General features: G+C 34.7%; 3 protein-coding genes across 3 annotated transcripts; all 3 read right to left on the bottom strand.

Moving 5' to 3' along the window:
- On the bottom strand, positions 4,528-5,295 carry LOC109236384. Its single transcript, XM_019402560.1, has one exon. It carries the CDS (start codon positions 5,293-5,295, stop codon positions 4,528-4,530), a length of 768 nt encoding a protein of 255 aa, XP_019258105.1.
- LOC109227191 (beta-carotene hydroxylase 2, chloroplastic-like) lies at positions 6,272-8,931 on the bottom strand. The gene is made up of 7 exons (XM_019392255.1): positions 8,304-8,931; positions 8,151-8,210; positions 7,738-7,809; positions 7,495-7,629; positions 7,008-7,133; positions 6,804-6,860; positions 6,272-6,651 (listed from the first exon to the last, which is right to left on the bottom strand). The coding sequence occupies exons 1-7, from the start codon at positions 8,703-8,705 to the stop codon at positions 6,574-6,576; spliced, it is 930 nt and encodes a 309-aa protein (XP_019247800.1). The 5' UTR covers positions 8,706-8,931; the 3' UTR covers positions 6,272-6,573.
- Positions 14,419-15,117, bottom strand: LOC109236375. The gene has a single exon (XM_019402550.1). It carries the CDS (start codon positions 15,115-15,117, stop codon positions 14,419-14,421), a length of 699 nt encoding a protein of 232 aa, XP_019258095.1.

The raw sequence follows: 20,030 nt of genomic DNA, 5'->3' as shown, positions 1-20,030 counted from the left end.
AAATATATATATATATATATATATATATATATATATATATATATATATATATATATATATATATATATATATATATATATATTGACACCCCTTGACTTCTTGATGGATTTATTTCTTTATATTTTAATTTCCCTTAATAAAAATCTTGTCTCCGCCACATGGATAAGATTGGAGAGAGAGGGGCGAGATAAATCTTTAAAAAAGTTGTGTCTGTCTTTTCAGAATTTCAACAACTAAAAGACGGTTATTAAAAATGGAATGTTTGGTAGGAATTTTCTACACCAATATCAAGTTGTCAACTTTTTAATTGCTTAAACAATTTTGCTAACATCACAGTGTCATTTCTTGGAGTAACTTTGTCGGTTAGGAGTATAGATATTTTTTCCAACTTTTGTTCTCCAATGTATGATACCTTAGATGACCTAGCAGGATAATGAAAACCTTGACAAAAGGTGCGTCTTATCAAAAGCTATTGCACCTTTTCTGTTCATACTTGAGAAGAGAAACAGATATTTGTGTAGTTGACGTGTACTCATCATCCTCGGAATTCCATACGCAAACTCAAGCAATAGCAAATGAAGCACGCTCAAAATTGGGGGTGCAACAAACTTCCACACCAATGTATTTTAGCTAGACTCATCTCTATCTTATTGAGGATCCATTTGGCCATAGATTTTGTTAATATATATTCGTATTTTTTTGACAAATATATGTTTGACCATAGATTTTATCTACAATTTGGCAAATTTTCGAAACACAAAACCAGCCCAAAATATCACTATTATATTTTTAAAAAATTGTCCCAAACTTTTGTATTTTATAAAAGAGCCCACCATTTTATTATTTTGTAACAATGTCGTTTCGTCTTCTCGGTCACGTGATAGTGTATTATGTAGTTCATTATAAAAATGATAATTTTGTACCAAATTTATTTATGTTCATAACTATGGTTTGCGATAATATAATGAATGTTATTTTATTTTTTGGTAATTAAAACTTTCATTTACCAGGAAAATATTTACAAGTAAATCCAAAAAACCTTACATATATCCTACACTTTCTGTACCCCCCCCCCCCCAGCTTTACCACCTTTCAATACTATACTATTTGTCTGTTACATAGAGTACCAATCCAATCTACTTAACGCTTTTCCACATGCTTATTGCTTCGATAATGTATTTCCTGTATAATCATCTTGCCAAGTATCTCCCATCGTCTCACTTTAGCTTGAAAGATTCTGGTAGTTCTTTGTTGCCACACATAGTATACACATGCTGTTAGTGTCATCTTATATAGTTTATTTGTTGCAATTTTCCTCTTCAGCCATTTTTCAGCCCATCTATATATTGGTCTTCTTATCCCTTGCCAAGTTAGCAGATTACCCCACAATCCAGCTGCATATGAGCACTCAAAGAATAAGTGCTGAATAGTTTCACTTGCTTGTCTGCACAGAACACACTCCTGATCAATTTGTATTCCCCATTTTCTCAGTCTGTCTTTGGTATATAACTTGCCATGTGCTGTCATTGTTAGTATAAATGGACACATAGGGCAGCCTGCACTATTGCATACAACTCTTCTCCAACTCACTTTACTGAAGCTTCCTCTCAGCTTGTGATATATATGCTTAATTGAACAGTGGTTCATCTTTCTGATGTCTTCATGATTAAAGCCTGCTTCCTCAAATGTCTTCTTTGCTTTTATAATCTTGCTCATCATCCATGATGTTTGCTTCAGTTGGAATTCCCATATGTTCCTGCCTTTGATGTAGTAACTGTGCATCCATTGAATCCGAAGTTTGTTCTTCTCTTTGCATAGGTTCCAATATTGTTTACATATAGCTGCTTTGTTCCACAGTGTGATGCTCATAATGTTGAAACCCCTTGCTGATTTGGACAAACATACTTTTTCCCATGCCATTAATGTTTTCTTAGAGATATTGCCCTCCCCTGTCCACAAAAAACTTCTGCATATTGCCTCAATTAGTTTAGTGATCTTCTTTGGGAGCACAAAGATTTGTGCCCAGAAAGTTTGAATAGAGAACAATACACTTTTGATCAATTGAATCCTTCCAGCATAAGATAGGAATTTAGCTGTCCATGAGGTTATTCTGCCAACTATTTTATCAATTAAGGGCTGGCATTGAACTATTGATATTCTCTTAGAACTTAAGGGAGCTCCTAGGTATCTAACTGGCAGTTCACCTTCTTGGATTCCCAGAAATTCCAGAATAGCTTCCTGCGCATCTTGTGATACCCCTCCAAAAAAGATTAAGCTTTTATTCTTGTTAATCACCAATCATGAAGCTTTTGAGAATTCCATGAAGTAGTTATAAAGTAGCTTGATTGATCCTATGTCACCCCTGCAAAAAAGTAAAAGGTCATCTGCAAAACCAAGTTGCAAAATTTGCAACTTTTCACACTTGGGATGATAATTGAAATCTGTAATCTAGTTCAGAGTCTTTAGGTTTCTTGTCAAATATTCCATTGCCAGCATAAATAGAAATGGAGATAATGGATCCCCTTGCCTCAGCCCCTTCCTAGCTTCAAATGGTTGTGTTAGTGAACCATTAACCAAGACTGAATATGTAACATTTTGCATACATGTCATGATCCATCTCACAAACTGTTCTGGAAAAGCTAGTGCATTCAGCACCTGCTCCATAAAAGCCCATTCAATAGAATCATATGCCTTCTGCATATCTAGTTTCATCACACACCTTGGTGACACCCCTTTCCTTCCATATCCTTTGACAAGTTCATGGCTAAGAATAATGTTGTCAGTTATCACACTTCCAAGAACAAAGGCAGACTGTGTTTTATCAATCAGTGCATCCATCACCCTTTGTAATATCTTAGTTAAGACCTTAGAGATCACTTTATACAAAGTAGTGCAGCAAGAGATTGGTCTGTATTCTTTAATATTGGTATGATTTCTTACTTTAGGGATCAAAGTGATTATTGTGCAGTTGATAGGTCTGTACATTTGAGCTGATTCAAAGAACTCCAGAACAGCCTTAGTCACATCCTCTCCTATGACTTTCCATAGTTTTTTGAAAAATACTGCATTAAATCCATCATAGCCAGGTGCTTTTAGGTCACTAATATCCTTCAATGCTAACCAAACTTCCTCCTTAGTCACTAGTTGGATGAGTTGCAACTGCTGCTCCCTACTTAATACTGCTCCCATCTTCATGATATTTGGATTAATAGCAGGGATACTTGCTGCTCTTGAACCCAACAATTCCTTATAATATCCCAATATTTCTGCCTCTATGTCTTCTTCTAGCATTAGTTGGATCCCCAAGTCATTTGTTAGAGCCTGAATATCATTCAAGTTATTCCTGTTCTTCATTTGTGCAAAGAAATAAGCAGAGTTTGAATCTCCCAATTTCGGCCATTGGACTCTGGATCTTTACTTGTAGATACTCTCTTCAATCTGTGTCCATTTTTCTAATTCACATTTTAAACTTTTCTCCTTCTCAATTAAGTCTGGCTGTTGCATTCTGTCACTCATCTTCTCTTGAATAATTTGCAACTCCTTCCTAGCTTCTTTAATTATATCTTATACCCCTTGATAATGTTGTATGTTTATCCCTTTTATAACCTCCTTGACCTTTTTGAGCTTATTCCGTACTTCCTGCATCATTCCTTTTGTTCCCATCTACACTTCATACTTGCTCAACATGCTGTATAAACTGAGGATGATCTGCTAAACAATTAAAAATCTAAATGGCCTATTCTTCTTCCTCTGTATCTGTGTAATCATTAGTTTAAGTATAGAATGATCAGACACAGATGGTTCTAGCACCTGTATTTTTAAGCTTGGCATTGTCAGCATCCAGTTAGCATTAACCAATCCCCTGTCTATTCTACTATAAGTATGATTATTTGTCTAGGTATATTCCCTTCCTACAGTTTGTAACCCATTCATCCCAGTATCCTTCATGAACTCCTTGAAATCTTTTGTCTCCATATCTTGTCTCACAGAGCCATGTTGTCTGTCTTGGTCATTTAACACAGCATTATAATCTCCCATTGCTAACCAAGGCCCATGTTGTGTAATATGGATCTGTCTCAACTTTCTCCACAAACTCTGCCTGTCTTTGATGGTATGTAACCCATAGATTGTTGTAAATCCAATTGTAAACAACTTTGAGACTGTTCTGAGCTGACCATGTATTAGTTGCTCATCAACTTTAGTTAGGTCAAACACATAGATTCTAGGATCCCAAATCACCCAAATTCTACTTTTGTTCATTGTACTAAAGTTAGTTATCCATTGCCATCCAGGTGCAATCTTCTTCATTACATCTCTAGTCTTTTGTTCCTTTATTATGTGCTCAACTAGAGCTATTACTGCTTTTTTATTTACTTTTATAAACTCCTTTATCTCCTTTTGCTTATAACTTTTATTCAACCCCCTAACATTCCACGTGATCACACTCATACTGGTATGAAATGAGTACCTTGATACAGCTCCTGCACCCCTACACTCCTCATCTGCATACAACTTGTGCTTGGATCACTATTTGTTGATCATTTCACAGAGGTTGGAATCCATTGTTTCCAACCAGGTTTTGCTCCTCATTTTGTTTAGCTTTGGCTGCACTGTTATCCACCCATCTTCCTTTCCTTGTTTCTCATTGTCCTTTGTCTTTTCCCCTTGTTCTGATGTTTGGACTGCTTCATTCTTCTTACTTTGTTCAGCCTCCTGTTTTTTATCATTTGAGCCATCTCTATCAGTTCTGAGCCAAACTTGTTTGCCTTTATTCACCTTCCTCTGATATATCATTCTCTGTGGTTGTGGCGCTTTGACTTCATTACAATCATGGCCTATTTTCAAACATTTAGCACAGAATGCTGGCTCCCAATCATATGTAATTCCCTGCAGTATTGTTTTGCCCTTTGGATCTTGCAGCTTCACAATTCTAGGCAGTGGTTTAGTGACATCCATTTCAATTAGCATTCTTGCATAAGAGATTCTAATTGATCCAGTAGTGCACTCATCAGCATAGACAGGGTTTCCCAAAGCACTACCTATCTTGCTTAGGGACTTCATACTCCAACAATTGAGCGGCAAATTGGGAAATCTGACCCACAGGAGAACGGTTTTTAGTACTTCATCATGCAAATTGAAATATGCTGACCATGCTTTCATAATTATAGGACGATTGTTCACCATATGAGGGACAAAATATAGTACTTGATCTCTTTCTTCCAAATTACTGAACTTTATCACAAAATAATCATCATTATAATAGTAGATCTGTGGCTTCACTGAAAATTTACCCATTGAGCTCAGGAATCTTTCCGTTGCTCCAATAGTAGGTAAATCTCCTATCATATAAAGCACAATCGCAGAACTCCACTTATCATTTTCCTATTCTACATCCTCGAGGTCTAATTTCACAATCTTCTCATCATTCTGAATTACCGGTGCAATAAATTGCAGATTCATATCTTTCATCGCTAATTTGTTACCCCCACCACATTTGCCCATGTCTGAGTCTTGCTATCTTTTCCTAATTCAGCAATTTTACTGTTCTCAACAGTACCTGAGCTGCATGGTACTGTTCCATTGTTGCTCGGAGTCTTCGTTTGTATTTGAGTTGTCCCGCTTCCAGATCCACCTCCTATAGCTTGTGCAACTACAAGTGTAACATCTACATCTTTCATTTTGCCATTTTTGCGAGCTAGATCTGATTCCTCCTTGCTCTGTTCACTTTGCATGCTTCTCGGAGTGACTGCTTCATTTGGTTCTTCAATTCTCACTTCTTTAGTGAAACAAACAATTCTAAAATAGCATTTTTTGCTTTCGTTGATCGTTGATCTATAATCGGAACCTTCATAAGGTTCTTCTTAGGTCTGCCTCTCCCTCCCATGGCTTCCAAAGCGTACGTTAACGTGCGTCGAGAGAAAATATTAGAGACAGAAAACACTAACAATATCCTTTTATAATGAATGTTATCGATAAAGGTACGTTGGCTATTTATGATATTTTTTAGAACTTGTGGGTATAAGTCATATTTTTTTTAAAAAAAAAAAGATAAAATATGTTTTGAAAATTTATCCAAACACATTTTCGTCTTCAAACTAAACTTCACCCGAATCAAAATTTCCAAAATAAATTTGAAAATCTATGTCCAAACGCTAGCTAAGTCAAGTAAAATTCAATACCTAACCGAGTTCAACTTAATTTGACTTGGTTGAGCTTGCTCGAACTTGATTTGGTATCGTAACAAGTTTAATTGATTTTGACTAGACTCATCTTGATTCAATTCTAAAGTCTACTAACACAACAGATCTATTTTACATTTTCCAAATATCATTCTTCAGTCGTGCCAACAAAAAAAAAAAAAAAGAGCCACAGGACATTCAATTATTAGCCTCCAAGACTTGGCACATGCGCGGGCGCAGAGAGAGAGAGAGGGGGAGATCGCTGGTTAATAATTTCTAATGTATCTTAGTGAATAAGAGCCTAAGTAAATACAAATTTCATTTCATGATCAATAGAGCTGCATTTTCTCTATTCAATACATCCAAAAATTTCCCCACGAAGATGGTCAATCATTCATGATCCCCTTGAAAGTTTTATCCTTCGGTTCACTTCCTTTTCCAATTCTTCAATCCCCCCTACTTCTTCCAATTCCTGCACCAATCACCATTCCACTTGTTAGTATTTCCTATTATTATATACTACTCCCTTGTTTACTGAAATTAAAACACAATGTCTTGTGTAATTTTAAAAAGCTTATGAACATGAAGGGAAGTGTGGGGAGTGGAAAAGAGTAGAGAGAGCACCTTTGGTCCTAAGAACAAACCATATGGGACACCATTGAACTTCTCTGAGTGATGGAGCTGCAAATATCAACAAATGAATTAAGGAAATTATCTTACCAACCGATTTAATACTATTAATATCTACTTAACAATCATGCTAACTCTGATTAGATTTGAGATTATATTTTATAAGCCATAGTTATAGTTTAAAGCATCTTTAATTACCGAATGAGCTGCGGCCACCTTCCTCAAATAAGGTACATTGGCTACAGGTCCGACGGGGAATCTCTTGTGAACCAAACCATCGTGAACGAACATGTAAGCCATCCCAAATACTGTGATCCCTAGCCCCTGCATTACAAGGCATTTTTTTTTAATCAATTTAATATGTTGGGCTTCTTTCTCTATACCTCTCTTTTGATCAATGTATTTATGTCAAATCTCTCTATAACAGCCTCGTTTGTTCCAAATATTTTTAGATGTTATAGCAAAGTGCTGTTATAGAGAACATATATTATAACATAACATGAAAATGGTTTCGAAAAAACTTGGCCTTTATAGTGAAGTGTTTGTTACATAGGAATGCTGTTGTAGAGAGGTCTGACTGTACATTACATGGATAGTAATCTGATCTTAGAAAAATATTCCAGACCGCTGTTGGTAAAGATTAAAACCACAGTAAATAGTGAAGAGTGAGTGAAATGAAACATACAGCGCCGAAGCAGAGGCCAGGAATGAGGCCTTTATGGAAGAAACCATAGTTGAGAAGGGCTATTGCTGGAACGGCGTTGATTATGGCAAACACATCGTTCATCTCGAAAGGTCCTTCTCTTGGTTTGTGGTGTGACTGCAACAATTTAAGGTAAGAGAAAGGATTTAATTAAGTTGAGATTTTTATAAAATTAGCATAGTTTAGTAAGCATTTAAGCTCCAAATTAGAAAGTAGAACACAAACCTCGTGCATGTGCCAAAGAGAATCGTGCCAAAGCGCTCTATGAGCCCACCTTGCCCAAAACTCCATTCCTACCTGAAATTCGAACAACATCCAACTTCGTCAACCATAAATGAGTCTCCTAGTCCTAATCGGTACTCACTCCTCTTTCAATTTTATGTAAAACACATTAGACATTTTTCTTTATCAATATGACTTGCAACAACTCTTTAAAAGTAGTCTAGTTGAAAACATTGATGATTGATACACCTATATGTAGCAGCTTAACGTTTTGTTTCATAATCACTATAGTAGTGTCTAAGTTTTAATGTAGTTCAATTATATACAATATCATATGAAATGAACAGGAGATACTTATATCTCTGGTTGTCATGTATTACCAGACGCTAAAAGATAGTAGAAAAGAAAAAACTTACAGCAGCACCAACTGAGAGAGCAAATGTACCAAACATTTCAGTTAAAGGCACTTCTCCACCCTACACCAAAAACAGACAAAATATAAAAAAATTTAAAGATAAGAAAAAGGAGAAGAAGAGTGAACTGGGAATTAATTATGGAGTGTTTCATACCTCCATTTGCCACGAAAATCTGTAATAGACGGCCATAATAGCCAAGGAAGTAATCCCAAAACTAGACATAACGGCAGCCACAAGATAAGTAAACCTTTCCGATTTTTTCCTAGCCAACTTTTCCGCTAAACGCGTCGTTGAGATCTGCTCCTCAATTTTCATTTCAATCTCCTCTGTACCAGTCTCTAATTGAGCATTCAACTTGTCAAATTGAGTATTCAACTTGTCATCCTCCAGAACAAAGCAAACTGTGAAACTGGGTTTTCTCCTAGACCTGAGAATTGTGCCAAGATTACGAGAAAAGGAAGAGATTGGGAAAACCGGATTTGGGCCAAGAAATGGGCTGTGACGGAAATAAATGGTTTGAGAACTGGAAGTAAAGGAAATTCTGCTGGCGGCCATGGAATTTGGGGTGACAAATTAATTAAAGAGTCTAGTCTCTCTCTCAAAGTTAGCTAGTAAAGCGATGAGAGAGAGAGATAGAGATAGAGATAGAGATAGAGAGTTAAGAGAGGGCAATTTAAGGAAGTGTATGTGCGAGAGTGGACGAGCATCCAGGTTAAAGAGACAACAGCCACAAGTTCAGTTTGTGGACTCCCTTTGTGTTCCAATGCATTTTTTGCAGTCAAGTGTTAGTGTGCTAACTAGTAATTACGTTGCTGAAGGTGCTGGAACATTCAATTTGCCACTGGGGTATTTGAATTTTTGGTGCTGTTTTTCAGAAATACTACGGGATTGCCACTTCCATCATTTACTCTCCTTGTGTTCACTTTCGGTCTTCCATCCTTGCCACGAGGTGAGTCATGAATGAGTCTCAACTTTTTGGTCTTTTAAACTGTTACTTTAACGTCTATACACTGTATAGATTGCGTTTTATATCTTCGATGTCGTTTGCATCTATCACTATTTAATTTGGTCATCATAACTTCAACTCTGCTAATTCATCTCTAGTATATTGATTGTTCTATATTTTCAAATGACTATTATCATACTTTTTATCACCTACCGTTTTATGCAATAAACTACTTTTGGTACATGAGTCAGCATGCTATAAAGAGCTTGAATATACAATAGTCAAAAACTAAGGCATGAACCTGAGTATGATAAGCGATTATTGTTCACGAAATCTCCTAGGTCGACCGATCTGCCTCGGTGATCTCATGTAAGAGAGCAAGATCTACTTGAGGGCAAACATTTCACATCGACGAACAAGAAATACAAATTAACCACTCCTGAATCTGTTTTGCAACTATATATACCACTCAACAAGGACACAATTATATCCTCTCCATGTTACAGATTGCCCCGTTAATATTCATTACCTAGCACTAGTCTATCACGATCCGAAAGATGATTATCGAGCATCGTAACATGAAGAAGGTCAACAGGCCATATAAAGTTGAAAAAGACCACCAAAGTGATCATCACATCAAATAAACATGTCAAACTACATTCACGTAGTAGAAATGTTAGAAGAACGAGAGAATGAAGATGTAATTGAGAGAATTTTTCTGTATATTGACTGATGATCAAATCTGTACAGTCTTGTTCTTACATACAAATAAAAAAGAATCTTTCAATAACTAACTATGCCACTTGGCCTATGACTATTAGCTATACTATAACAAATTTATTGGATAGAGACTGAAAGAATAATTCATTTACAAGAAATAAGAAATCTGTACACGTTCTCTTGTCTTCTTCTATAGAAGGCCCAAGAGGCTTCAGACGAATTTGGGCCCAATAAAAATAGATCATCAATCAGCAGGACAAGTACTTTGAGCCCAAAGAAACACCTGTAGCCCAATTGTGAAAAGAGTCCAAATCCAAATCTTTTATACATCTGCTTTGTTTGGACAGAAGACTTTCACCTCGTTTATGTCGGTCTTGTTCTTCATAATTTCAGCTTCCTTTGCTTTCCAATTCTTCATGGAATCACCATTAAGTTCTGAAATTTGTGAAGCTTGGATTCCAACACCCCCCCGCCCCTCAAGATGGAGGGATGTGAAACAGCCCCCAACTTGCCCAAAATAGTCTTGTGGATCGGACCAGAAAGGGGTTTTGTGAAAACATCGGCAATCTGAGAAGAGGAGGGAACAAAGGATAAGGAGATGAGACCAGCAAGGTATTGCTGTCGCACAAAGTGACAGTCAAGGTCGACATGCTTTGTGCGTTCATGAAAGACTGGATTTTTGGCGATGTGGATAGCGGCCTGGCTGTCAGAGTGAAGAGGAACAGGAATAGAAGGAGTAAGAGAAAGGTCTTCAAGAAGACGGAGAAGCCATGTGAGTTCTGCGATGACTCGGCGCATAGAGCGATACTCTGCCTCTGCAGAGGAAAGGGACACCAAAGATTGCTTCTTGGACTTCCAAGAAATGGGAGAAGAACCAAGGGAAATGTAATAGCCACTGATAGACCGGCGAGTGTCCGGGCATCGGCCCCAATCGGAGTCACAAAAAGCAACAAGCTTGAAGGAGGGATTAGATGAAAGAAAAATCCCTAAACCAGGGTCCAAAAGAAGGTAACGTAAACAACGTAAAGCAGCATCAAAATGAGGACGACGAGGCGATTGCATGAATTGACTGAGGTGCTGCATAGCAAATGACAAATCAGGACGGGTGTGAGTTAGATAATTGAGTTTGCCCAAAAGTTTGCGATAGATGAAAGGATCTGGTAGAAGATCACCTTCATTCATACGCAAGTGGCAACAAGGATCAAGAGGGGAAGAAGCTGGTGTGGAGTCCAAACAGCCAAATTCAGAAAGAAGATCCAAGGTAAATTTCCTTTGAGTTAATATAATTCCTTGTGTTTCCCTGATGATTTCAATACCCAAAAAGTAATGTGCTTGACCTAAATCCTTGATTTTGAACTCAGAGTCTAGAAACACCTTAAGAGAATTAAGTTATGTAGGGTAATCGTAAAATGTCATCGACATAGACAGCAATGATGGTAGTGTGGCCTGATGATTTCTTGAAAAAGAGTGAGTAATCGTTGAGCGAATGAGAGTAACCTTTGAAATTCAGAGCAGCAGTAAGCCTGGCATACCACTGCCTAGAGGCTTGGCGCAAACCATAGAGAGATTTGCGCAGTTTGCAAACATGAGCAGGGGTGGGAGGGGTAAGGCCAGCTGGAAACTTCATGTAAACTTCCTCCTGTAAATCTCCATGGAGGAAAGCATTGTTGACGTCCAATTGGTAAACATCCCACTGCTTCTTAACCGCCACTGTCAATAAACATCTGATGGTGGTCATCTTAACAACTGGGGAGTAGGTCTCATTGAAACCAATCCCTTCCCTTGTATGTCACCCCGGATGACTAACCGAGTTTTAAACCTCTCTACTGAACCATCCTGCTTGTATTTCACCTTGTAAACCCACTTACAGGGCAATGCTTTCCTGTCCTTAGGTAGTTTCACAATATCCCAAGTTTTGTTTGCTTCTAAAGCGGTAAGTTCTTGGTTCATAGCTTCCTGCCAACCAGGATGAAGGGAAGCTTGAGAAAAGGAGGTAGGTTCAGAAATATGAGAAATGGTGTTTAGGAGATTTTGGTTGGTGAAAGATAGAGCAGAAAAAGATAAGATAGAAGGGGACACAGGGGAAGCAAAACAGTGGGTAGTCAGATTAGTTAAAANCTCTCGACAGTAATGGCCGGAGTGGATTCTCCGACGAATTGGGTGGAGAGTCCTTTTCTTTTTCTTTATTTTTAAATAAGACTTGGATGGATTCGTTTTATTTTTCTACTTTTAAGTTAGTGACACATGTCACAACCTTATTCATGCGTGACACACACTATGTTTAGAAAAGGTGGTCAAACACAAAAGTGGCGTGTCATTGACACACTTCTAAAAGGTTGTGTGTGTAAAAAATTATCCGTGATAAAGAGGTGTGTAACAGGGATTCGAATGCAAGATCAATAAAAAAACTATGTATTTTGCCAAGAACAGAGCATCAATAATTAACACGTAAGCATAGATTGAGATAACACGTTAATGAGTCCAACTCCAGATATAGTTGAATAATCCTTGCCTTTTTCACATTACAAATCTAAAACATGAACAGGTTGGAATTAGGGATGATTAAGATCACCTAAAGGAACCAGTTCAGAATGCAATGAAAAAAAACTGAAAAAAAACTGAAAAAAAAACAACANCTCTGGATATTTTCCTTCGGCCGAAAATTCCTTGATGTCGTGAAACCAAGGCTTTCTGTCTACTTCTTCCTCGCCATGAGCACAGTAAGCTGGCTGATCATGAATCTTTACTGGAATAGGGTCTATGAAGTTCTTATCTGGATGCTGAATCATGGATGATAGAGTGGCCAATGCATCGACAGGCTCATTCTGGACTCTGGGAACATGTCGGAACTTTGTCTTTATGAACCTCTTTCTCAACTCCTGTACATGATGCAAATACGGGAGTATCTTGGAGTTCTTGGTCGCCCATTCTTCTCAGACCTGATGTATATAGGGGCTTGATAGAGGTATAGGGAAAGATGTGTTCATGAAAAACAACATCCCTTGAAACAAAGACCTTGTGAGTTTGTAGATCAAGAAGCTTATATCCCTTTTTGCCAGAAGGATACCCCAAAAACACACACTTAACTGATCTGGGATCTAGCTTGGATCTGTGTGTAGGTAGTGTGGAAGCATAGCATAAATAACCAAATGCTCTTAATGTACCATAGTTAGGAGGTTGACCAAATAAGACTTCATAAGGGGTCTTCATCTTTAGAACCTTAGAGGGAAATCTGTTAATTGAAAAGGTTGTTGTCAACAAGCAATCCCCCCAAAACTTGACTGGAAGGTTAGATTGAAAGAGTAATGCCCTGCAAGTTTCAAGTAAACGTCTGTGCTTCCTCTCAACAACCCCATTTGGTTGGGGAGAGAAAACACAAGTTGTTTGATGAAGATACCTTGGAAGCAAAGAACTGTGAGGTACTGGGACTGGATCCCGAACTCAAGGCATTATCTGATCTTATACCTTACTTTGGTGTGAAATTGTCTCTCAGTTATGGCTAAGTAATGTTTGAGTCATTGTGTAAAAGCTATTAGACTTAGTTTTGAGTAAGAAAATGTCAATGTGCTCTACTATAAATCATCACTATAGTGAGAAAGTATTTGTAACCATCATAAGTGTGTGTTTTGTAAGGTCCCCAAGTGTCGACATGAATAAGATCAAAAATCTGTTTAGTTGTTATAGAACTAGAGGGGAAAGGTAACTTGACTTGCCTAGCTTTAGCACAAATATCACAAGGCTGAAAATTAGAAGGAGAAGAAGAATAAGAAATAGAAGAGATGCATTTCATATTAGAAAAGGGCATATGTCCCAGTCTATTATGCCATAAACTTACATCTTTAGAAATAGAAGCTAAACATATAGTAGAATTGGAAACTGCTCTACTAGACTTTTGACTACAAACAGAATGGCTAAAAGCCTTGATTAAATTAGACATAACTACTCTAGGCTTGAGAAACTTGGCTGGACCAACTTGGCTTGAGTAGACTGAATTGAAGACATATATCCCTCTAGTGACTTTACCAAGCACCACTGGCCTCTTCAGTGAAGGGGCCTGCAATGTTGCACCAAAAGAGGAGAAAATGAGAAGTGAACGAAATTGCAAACACAACTTGTGGCACAAACAAAACATGATGAAGAGTAAAGCCAGGTAGAATGGTTACTGATCCTGCCTGATAAACCAACACTTTAGCAGAATTAGGCAGCTTTACATAGACTGGCTTAGGAAGGAGTTTGACATTAAATAGAAGCTGCAAATCAGAAGTCATGTGCTCAGAAGCACCTGAATCTAAAATCCAAGAAATAGATTGAAGAGAAACACTGATATATGTTTTGGAAGAGGAAAAAGAGTGAGGTATACCAGCACAATTAGCAGACACTGTCTCCTCATCTGTCTGCTCAATTAGAGAACCAACTTTCACTTGTTGAAGCAACTGGTAAAGGCTATGAAACTGATCTTGTGTCATGGGTTAGTCTCCTGCACTATTTGGCTGAGTATCTGATGTTTCCATTGAAACTGCTGCATTGCTCTTTGCTCCATTGAATCTTTTGGATTTGGTAAACTTAAAATCTGAGGGAAAACCAATCAATCTATAACAGTTTTCAATGGTATGATTTTGCTTCTTGCAATAGTTGCAAAAGAGTTCCCTTCTTTGTTTCCATGTTGAACTTCTTAGCAGGTGTGACTTTCTGTCCTCCATAGGGTTGTTGAGCTGCAACAAAAGCACTTTCAGCTGGATGATGAGAGATTTGCACTTCTCTTTGCTTCTCATCTCTGATAAGCAAGGAGTAGGCATGATTCAGTGAAGGCAAAGGAGATAGGAGAAGTAGATTGTTTCTAGCTGCTGCATAAGTGTCATTCAGTCCCATAAGGAACTGAATGAGTCTGCTATCCTGTTGAGATTTGTAGTTTTTGAGTTTACCACCACAACTGCAGTCACAGGTACAGTGTTGGCATACATCCAGACTGTCCAATTCATCCCACAGCTTTTTCAGCTTAGTATAGTATCCTGCTATGTCCAAATTTCCTTGTGTTGACTCACTGATCTCCTTTTGTAGGTGATAAAGTTGTGGTCCACTACTCTGGCCAAACCTTTCTTCAAGCTCATCCCAGATTTCCTTGGCGGTTTTGGTGTACAGAACACTCTCTGCGATTGCTTTTGAAAGAGAGTTTAATAACCAAGAAATGACCATGTCATTACAACGGGTCCAAGACTTGAAGTCATCAGAAGAGATTTTGGGCTGAAGAAATGTTCCATCAATGAGTCCTGCTTTGTTCTTAGCAGACAAAGCTATGAGCATTCCCCTTCTCCAACCCCCATATCCTCTTCAATCAAAAGGAGTGTTAACAAGAAGCATTCCAGGTGAATCAGAAGGGTGGAGGTAAAAAGGATGTGAGGAGTCAACAAGTGCAGAAGCAACTGTTGCCATCTGAGAAGAGCTGGTTGCTGTGACAGATGCTGAGGGCTGCTCGACTTGGTCTCCCATGGTTGATTAGGATAAAAAAAATGGATTGAAGAAGGATCGAGCACTTAAAGCTTTGATACCATGTTAGAAGAACGAGAGAATGAAGATTTAATTGAGAGAATTTTTCTGTATATTAATTGATGATCAAATCTGTACAGAACTTGTTCTTATATACAAATAAAAAAGAATCTTTCAATAACTAACTATGCCACTTGGCCTATGACTATTAGCTATACTATAACAAATTTATTGGATAGAGACTGAAAGAATAATTCATTTACAAGAAATAAGAAATCTGTACACGTTCTCTTGTCTTCTTCTATAGCAGGCCCAAGAGGCTTCAGACGAATTTGGGCCCAATAAAAATATATCATCAATCGGCAGGACAAGTACTTTGAGCCCAAAACACCTGTAGCCCAATTGTGAAAAGAGTCTAAATCCAAATCTTTTATACATCTGCTTTTTTTGGACAGAAGACTTTCACCTCGTTTATGTCGGTCTTGTTCTTCATAATTTCAGCTTCCTTTGCTTTCCAATTCTTCATGGAATCACCATTAAGTTCTGAAATTTGTGAAGCTTGGATTCCAACAAGGAAAGGCCAAAGAGTGAATAACAAAATCGGGGCATCAAGACAACCTTAAAAATTGTTTGTGTGTTCATTAATCCGATTATTATTTTGCTCAAACTATTTTCTAATGTTAATATTGATTTTAGTGTTTATGAAGGCTCCAATTCTTCGGTCATCTCTAACATACTTATGTGTCCTTTCTCGCGAGAAATATAACCCAAGATCCTCCTTGAGTGTACACCAATGACTAGAGGTGTGTTTAGATCGTATTCGGACGAGTTAAACCATAACCAATTCAAAAAGAAATTAGCGCAAAGCATAAAGCACATATGAAAAGAACCTTAAAACGTTGTTTGGAACTTGGCATTTTGGTAATTAGATTTAACAAGAAGTTTGAAATTATAGAAAGTGGAAAGTTGTGGGGTCAAAGAGGACACAGAAAAAGACAGATGTCAGCAAAGCACAAGAGAAATATGAGGTTGATGATCCCATTGCGGAGGTGGAGACAGCAAATCACCATCGACCCAAAAGCATTCCCTACAGATTTTTTTCGATTTTCGATAGGCATTTCAAATATGGACTTTATTCCTTAAATTCCGGTTTTAAATATTGACGAACCAAAATTATGCATGCGTATGGAATGAGACACGTCTCCTTTATCATTTTGGGTGGTTAGTTCACCACTCCATCCACCACCTTTTGTATTATTTAGTAAATTGTTTAAATTTATTCTCTATCCACTTTTTGGTTCCTAAATACTTCTGTCGTTATTTGTAACTAGTAGTCGTACTCGCGCGATGCGCCGTCAATATTAAAAAAATATTTGTCACTTTGTTAATTTTTCGATGTTACATTTAAAATTATCACAATTATTTGATTATCCTATTATATATAAATAGAATAGATATTGTCTAAATTTTAATAAATAAAATCTCCATTAAATTAAAGGGACTTATATAGTCATCAAATAATTTTTTCGTTATATATTTTTATTTATTATATTATCCAATATTTAGTATAATTATATTGTTAATAGAAATTATGACACTTGTCATTATAACATTTCTTTGCCTCTTCTATTATATATATATAGATATAGATTTCTTTGACTCTCCTATTATATATATTATATATTATACATATATTATATTATATTATATTATATTATATTATATTATATTATATTATATATTATTTATATAAATAGATTTTTCGTTTTTTTATTTTAGAATAATTTTAAAACTCCAATTTGAAACTATTCCCCAATATGAATTAGTAATTCATATTTATTTAATTTTGTTTTTATTTAAAATTATTTAAAACTCCAACTTGAAACTACTTCCCGATTTGAATGGTAGTTTTTTTCTTCTTTTTTTTTTCGTTTTTTTATTGGTAATTTTTTTTTTGCTTTTTCTTTAATATAATTTAAAAACTCAAACTTGAAACTACTCCCACCCAATTTGAAGGGTAGTTATTTTTAATATATTTATTTTTCGTGTTTATTTATCATATTTAATTATACGATATCTATATTTATTAATCAAATAAAGTAATCAATTACTATATATATGGTAATTTTTGTTTTTTATTTTATTATTTTCATTTTTTATATTATATATTATATATAAATAGATTTTTCGTTTTCTTATTTCAAAATAATTTTAAAAACTCCAATTTGAAACTACTCCCCAATTTGAATTGGATTAATTCATTATCTTTTTTAATTTCATTTTTTAATTTTTAAAAAACTCCAACTTGAAACTACTTCCCAATTTGAATGGGTAGTTTTTTCTTTCTTTTTTCGTTTTTATAGGTAAATTTTTTTGCTTTTTTATTTTAAAATAATTTTAAAAACTCAAACTTGAAATCACTCCACGAAATTTAAATGGGTAGTTATTTTTTTATATTTGATTTTCGTTTTTTTAATTATAAGAATATCTATATTTATTATCCTAATAAAGTAACCAATTTATATATATATATTATATATATATAATATATATATATATTATTGGTAGTTTTTTATTTTATTTTATTATTTTCGTTTTATATGTACATATAAATAGATTTTTCGCTTTTTTTAATTTAAAATAATTTTAAAACTCCAATTTGAAACTATTCCCCAATTTGAATTTGTAATTCACTATTTCTTTTTAATTTTATTTTTTACTTTAAAACTCCAACTTGAAACTACTTCTCGATTTGAATGGGCAATTTTTCTTCTCTTTTTTCGTTTTTTTTATAGGTTAATTTTTTTTTTGATTTTTATTTTTAAAATAATTTTAAAAAACTCAAACTTGAAACTACTCCCACCCAATTTGAAATGGGTAGTTTATTTTTTTATATATTATTGTTATTTTTTATTATTATTTAATTATAAGATATCTAATTTATTAAAATCCAAATAAAGTAACAATTAATATATATATATATATATATATATATATATATATATATATATATATATAATTTATGTCAATTTTTTATTATATTTTATTATTTTCATTTTTTATGTGTATATTATATATAAATAGATTTTTTATTTTTTTTATTTAAAATAATTTTAAAACTCCAATTTGAAACTACTCCCCAATTTGAATTGGTAATTCATTATTTTTTTTAATTTCATTTTTTATTTTAAAAAAATTTAAAAACTCAAACTTGAAACTACTCCCCACCCAATTTGAATGAGTAGTTTATTTTTATATATATTTAATTTACGTTTTAATTATATTTAATTATAAGATATCTTATATTTATTAATCCAAATAAAGTAACCAATTAATATTTATTGATAGTTTTTTATTGTTATTTTATTATTTTCGTTTTTTATATGTTATTTAAATTCAAAAATAAGTAACCAATAACTAATTATAAACTAAATAACTAATTAGTAACCTATTATGCCATGTGGCATTTTTTTAGGCTGCCACTTGACTTAAGGAGAGGGCTTTTTCCTTTCCTTTTAATAATATATAGATATAGATTGTTAAAATTATCCTCAATTTAATCATAGAATTTGTGAGCTCTACTTTTAATTTGCTGGCAGCATTTTATTGGGCCACATGCCTCCTGATTTCAGTTTTCATATTATATATATATATATATATATATATATATATATACCTAAACGAAAAAGTTGAATTACATATACATCCTTCTAAATAATTAAATTATTATTTTTAATTATATATTATTCAATTATAATATTTAAATAAAAATAAAAATAATAAGAAAACCTATGAGTTGGTGTCTTTTCAAAAGGTTGTGTCGGTTGCTTACTCTTTCATTTGTAACTTAACAATTGGCTTTAGCCTTTAGGAAGTAAAAATTGGTCTCTTAAACACTCGGCCAATTCATTATTCTTCAAAAAAATTATTTTGCCAATTATTCCTATTGGGTTGCATAAATAAATAGTGGAAAATATCATAATCTCGACACAATCAATTAAAGCTAGACAGTTCAAGAGCCAAAACGGGATTGAGAATATTATGATTAAATCATTGATGATTTACTTTAGTGTGTAGAGGAAGACTAAATTCAAAGGATTGATCTCCCCGCTAACGGGAACAAGATGATAAAATTTGACCAACTAATGTTGATCATATGGGTTCTCGTACAAGAAGAAAAGCCAAATAAAAATAATAATTTCAGAAAGTTCAAATCACTACGGTTTCTATTACGAATGGCCAAAAAACAACATCAAAGAATTAATTGAGAAGGAAGCGCCAATAAAATTGGCTTTATTTTCTTTACTTTGTTTATTCTTTAATTATTTATCCTTTATAATTTATAAGTCCAATAATAAGCATAGATGGTCATAATCTCATAACTATAATGTGTCTTGCAATTAAGAATAACTAAGGTTATTATAGTAGTTATTTCTTTTACCAAATGAAATTCATTTGTCAGTATATAATTTAGTAGTATGAGCCATGGTATTCTTCTTACAAAAAACGCTACACAAATAAAGTGGTTTTTATAAATAATAATGTAACTTGTGGCAATTGTAACATAGAAAACGTTGATTATGAAAGGAGTTGAGATGCATTGAAGAAGCCTTTTTCTAATTTATGAAAAAAATGAGTTAGATAATTAAATTGTTTATCTACCATGTTTTAGATATATTGACTAGAGCTTGATAATTTGTGATGGAGAATGATGCATATGTGTTATACGT

The sequence above is a fragment of the Nicotiana attenuata genome, chromosome 1 (assembly GCF_001879085.1).
Source record: "Nicotiana attenuata strain UT chromosome 1, NIATTr2, whole genome shotgun sequence".
Taxonomy (NCBI): domain Eukaryota; kingdom Viridiplantae; phylum Streptophyta; class Magnoliopsida; order Solanales; family Solanaceae; genus Nicotiana; species Nicotiana attenuata.
This window is presented reverse-complemented; position numbering and strand designations above follow the sequence as displayed.

Excerpts from the sequence above, each read along its gene's own strand:
- LOC109236384 (XM_019402560.1), bottom strand. The coding sequence starts at position 5,295 with ATGGGTAAATTTTCAGTGAAGCCACAGATCTACTATTATAATGATGAT.
- LOC109227191 (XM_019392255.1), bottom strand. The coding sequence starts at position 8,705 with ATGGCCGCCAGCAGAATTTCCTTTACTTCCAGTTCTCAAACCATTTAT. Across the intron at positions 7,630-7,737 it reads CTCTTTGGCACATGCACGAG|TCACACCACAAACCAAGAGA; the intron begins GTTTGTGTTCTA and ends AAATTGTTGCAG. Across the intron at positions 7,134-7,494 it reads CTGGCCTCTGCTTCGGCGCT|GGGCTAGGGATCACAGTATT; the intron begins GTATGTTTCATT and ends CTTGTAATGCAG.
- LOC109236375 (XM_019402550.1), bottom strand. The coding sequence starts at position 15,117 with ATGCTCATAGCTTTGTCTGCTAAGAACAAAGCAGGACTCATTGATGGA.